The 3,384-nt window shown below is 35.5% G+C and overlaps 1 protein-coding gene across 1 annotated transcript; it reads left to right on the top strand.

Annotated features, from left to right (window-relative positions):
* The first annotated feature begins 261 nt into the window (after nucleotides 1–261).
* On the top strand, nucleotides 262–3,378 carry LOC105315617 (vam6/Vps39-like protein). Its single transcript, XM_011410327.2, has 13 exons — nucleotides 262–370; nucleotides 434–544; nucleotides 601–686; nucleotides 803–895; nucleotides 990–1,106; nucleotides 1,219–1,328; nucleotides 1,375–1,501; nucleotides 2,048–2,134; nucleotides 2,188–2,317; nucleotides 2,494–2,636; nucleotides 2,696–2,845; nucleotides 3,058–3,202; nucleotides 3,259–3,378. The coding sequence occupies exons 1-13, from the start codon at nucleotides 289–291 to the stop codon at nucleotides 3,372–3,374; spliced, it is 1,497 nt and encodes a 498-aa protein (XP_011408629.2). The 5' UTR covers nucleotides 262–288; the 3' UTR covers nucleotides 3,375–3,378.
* Nucleotides 3,379–3,384: the final 6 nt, after the last annotated feature.

Raw genomic sequence — 3,384 nt, 5'->3', positions numbered from 1 at the left:
TTGAAATCATGTACAACATGTTACCAGGTGTTTGTTTATCTTTTCTTTTTGTCAAAAATATATCGATGCCCTTATGCCATGCAAGAGCTGGTTTTTAGAGCAAAATTTTGATTTATTAGCATTTTTATGCATGCGTATGTACATGTACATTGACAAGAAATTTTATGTTTCTCCATTATCTCTTTATAATTCTCTCTCTCTCTCTCTCTCTCTCTCTCTCTCTCTCTCTCTCTCTCTCTCTCTGTTTTGAGTATAGACTTTGATAGACCGTACGAAGCTAAGCTTGATATGACGCTCAAGAAGTTCACGTCGAAACCGATCATCAGTTTATCGGTTATCCCAGAACAAGACATGTTCTTAGCACTGACAAGTTAGCGTCCATTCATTGTACAGGCTAACATGTGTCCCCATATCTCTTATTGTGTGTGTACAGCTGATGGTGAGTTTCACTGTGCTAGCCTCGTCACATATCAAACTGTAAACATTGGTATACCACGTCTTAAGGGATGTTCCACTTTTGCCGTCGACTGGCACAGGCTAAAAGGTAAAAGGGAGATTCCAATTTACTATAACATAATTTGAGTCTTTTTTGTTCTTAAGGTTTCAATGCTTATTTAAGAGTTTGTATTGTCCTTAAGAAAAAGTTACTGATCTATACGTACTTTGGCGGTACATTCACTCAGACTGTAAGTTTTAAATTTAAAACCATTTACTCGCTTTAATTAACATAGTAACACTTTAATATCATCTGTAGTTTTATTCTATTCTTTCTCTCTTTCTCTTCTTCTTCTTTCTTCTATAGAATGATTTGGTTGTCCTTGAAACTCCAAAGATGGTCTCTTGGTTAGGAGAAGGCATCATATTTTGTATAAAGAAAGATCTCTACTACATGTCTGTACGTTGAACTAATTAAATATCATATCCTCCCCTTGATTTCTTCCCTTCATTTGTAATAGTATCACAGTATGTGTTTGTATTTTATACTGTAGCTTGATGGTTCTTCCAAAGAGTTATTTTCAATCGGTCAGCATCGTTCTGAGCCATGTGTGCTCCCAATAATGAGAGGAGACAAGCAGGAGATGCTGGTACTGAACGACGACAAACAGGTACTAAAAGAATATACTAGAATATACTAGAGTATACTATAGTATGCAAGAGTATACAGTTTAGAAATAATGTGTTATTATTCTTGTAATACATTTACTTTATTAATTTTAGATTAGTTTAGACACAGAAGCTAAACCTACCCAACCGTCTGCTCTGGTTTGGTCGGAGAACCCAGTCTCCATAATACACATTCATCCTTATATCATTGGCATGTTGCCACGGTAAATGTAACAACAGCTGGTAACGTACATGGTTTTTTTTACACAGATCCATTGAAATACGAGCATTGGAACAAAAGCTGCTAGTGCAGAGTATAAAGACGAATGAGCAGATCAAAGATCACGTCAGATTCATTGCACACGATCAAGTGACTTTAGTCGCTAGTCACACTCAGGTAATCCTCAAATTATTGAGCTGTTCCTTCCTGTCTTGCTATTCTTTTGACTTTTTTCACTTCAGAAAAAATATAAAAATGGAGAATTCTCTTCTATTCACTTGTGGCAAAATTTGGCCAAAGTCCCTGTAGTACAGTACAGGGACTTTGTATGATTTTTCAGCAACTTTAAAAATTCATAAAAAATTCAAATTTGATCGGAATTAGCTCAAACTTTCTACACAACATAGGAACATGTATATGTATCAGAGAAAATTATTAAAATGGAGAATCTCCACCTAGTGATTTTTGCTGAAATTTGGCCAACGACACTGTACTATAGTACAGGGACTTTTGCCCAATTTTAAAGCAACTTTAAAAATTCATAAAAAATTCAATTTTAATTGGAATCAGCTCAAACTTGATGTACAACATAAGTACATGTATATGTATCAGAAAAAATTATTAAAATGGAGAATTCCCACCTAGTGATTTTTGCTGAAATTTGACCCAAGACCCCCTGCACTCCATTTTTCCCTGCTGTCTTACCTATTCCCCCTTCATTAGGTGTACAAGTTAGAACCCAAAGCATACGAGAAGCAGGTCCAACAGTGTGTGCTCACCAAGCAATTTGAACTAGCACTGGAAATATCAGTAAGTCCAATACAATATAATTTCATCATGTGATTGTCATGTGATTGTTTTAGGAGCTAATAAAGGAGACTGAGAGCGAGAGGAAGTTGAGGAGGGAGGAGATATTACGTCGTTATGCTTTTTATCTTTTCACTCGATTTGAGTTTGAGAAATCACTTAAGTTCTATTTAGAAATAAATGAAGGTTCATTATTATTATTATTATTATGAACAACAACATTAGTGCACAAATTATTATCAAAATAAGTATGAAATTAAAATTATTATTAATTTGTTATCATTATTATTATCATTATTATTATCATCAACAACTATTAAGTAATTTTATTATTTGATTATTATTTGTTCTTTCTATTTCAGATCCAATAAAAGTGATTGCCCTGTATCCTCATTTCCTCCCAAGTGAGCACAGGCAGAACCTGTCCCTACCCACTTCCCCACCCACTTTCACCGGAGAAGACTTAAAGAAAGCAACTGAGTTTCTCATCAAATATTTGACACAGGTGGGCCCCCATGGGAACAAATTTAACAAAATGTGCCTCATTATTTTGTGTACATCTAGTTACGATATTTGGAGCAGCAGAACTTGCAGCAGCTGCTGACGAGAATGGAGAACAAACGGGAGGACTCTCCAATTGATAGTGAATCCAAGAAAAAAATAGATGCAAGACTTCAACTGATTGACACAACACTACTCAAATGCTATATAAAGGTATGGAAGGCTTAATGTATTTTGTTAGACTGATATAAATCTGCCATCAAACGTACACATGTGTATTAAAATTTTGATTTTTGTTGTACAAGTTTGTCTGAAAAGCAAAACCATGACCATGTGCACTTTGAGGCTGGAATTTTTCAATTTTTAAACATTGTGTGTCACTCAAATATTGCTCAAATATTCTTTATGTTGCTCTCCTTTTTTAGACTGGTAATAATACTTTGATTGGGTCTTTGGTCCGTTTGCCCGAGAATCACTTACACCTGGGAGAAAGTGAGAGGGTTTTGAGGAACGACGAAAAGTTTCAAGAATTAGTTCAACTCTACCAAACTAAAGGACAGCACAAATTAGGTAAGACAAAACATGTATGTGTGTCAGAAAATGTACTGACTTTTCTTTTTTATTAGCTTTGACCATGTTACACAGTTTCCACGGAGGTCCAAACTCATCGCTCTCGGGGGTGTGGCCAACCATCAGACTATCTTCAGAACCTCGGCAGCGAGAATATAGAGCTTATACTTAAATACTCCGAG

This window comes from Amphimedon queenslandica, unplaced genomic scaffold (genome assembly GCF_000090795.2).
Source record: "Amphimedon queenslandica unplaced genomic scaffold, v1.1 AMPQUscaffold_9225_Cont18817, whole genome shotgun sequence".
Classification (NCBI taxonomy): Eukaryota; Metazoa; Porifera; class Demospongiae; order Haplosclerida; family Niphatidae; genus Amphimedon; species Amphimedon queenslandica.
This window is presented reverse-complemented; position numbering and strand designations above follow the sequence as displayed.

What these genes read in the sequence shown, in the direction of transcription:
- LOC105315617 (XM_011410327.2), top strand. Translation starts at nt 289, where the DNA reads ATGACGCTCAAGAAGTTCACGTCGAAACCGATCATCAGTTTATCGGTT. An exon ending in AAGATCTCTACTACATGTCT is followed by an intron (nt 896 to 989) that starts GTACGTTGAACT and finishes TTTATACTGTAG; the next exon opens with CTTGATGGTTCTTCCAAAGA. An exon ending in CTATTTAGAAATAAATGAAG is followed by an intron (nt 2,318 to 2,493) that starts GTTCATTATTAT and finishes TTTCTATTTCAG; the next exon opens with ATCCAATAAAAGTGATTGCC.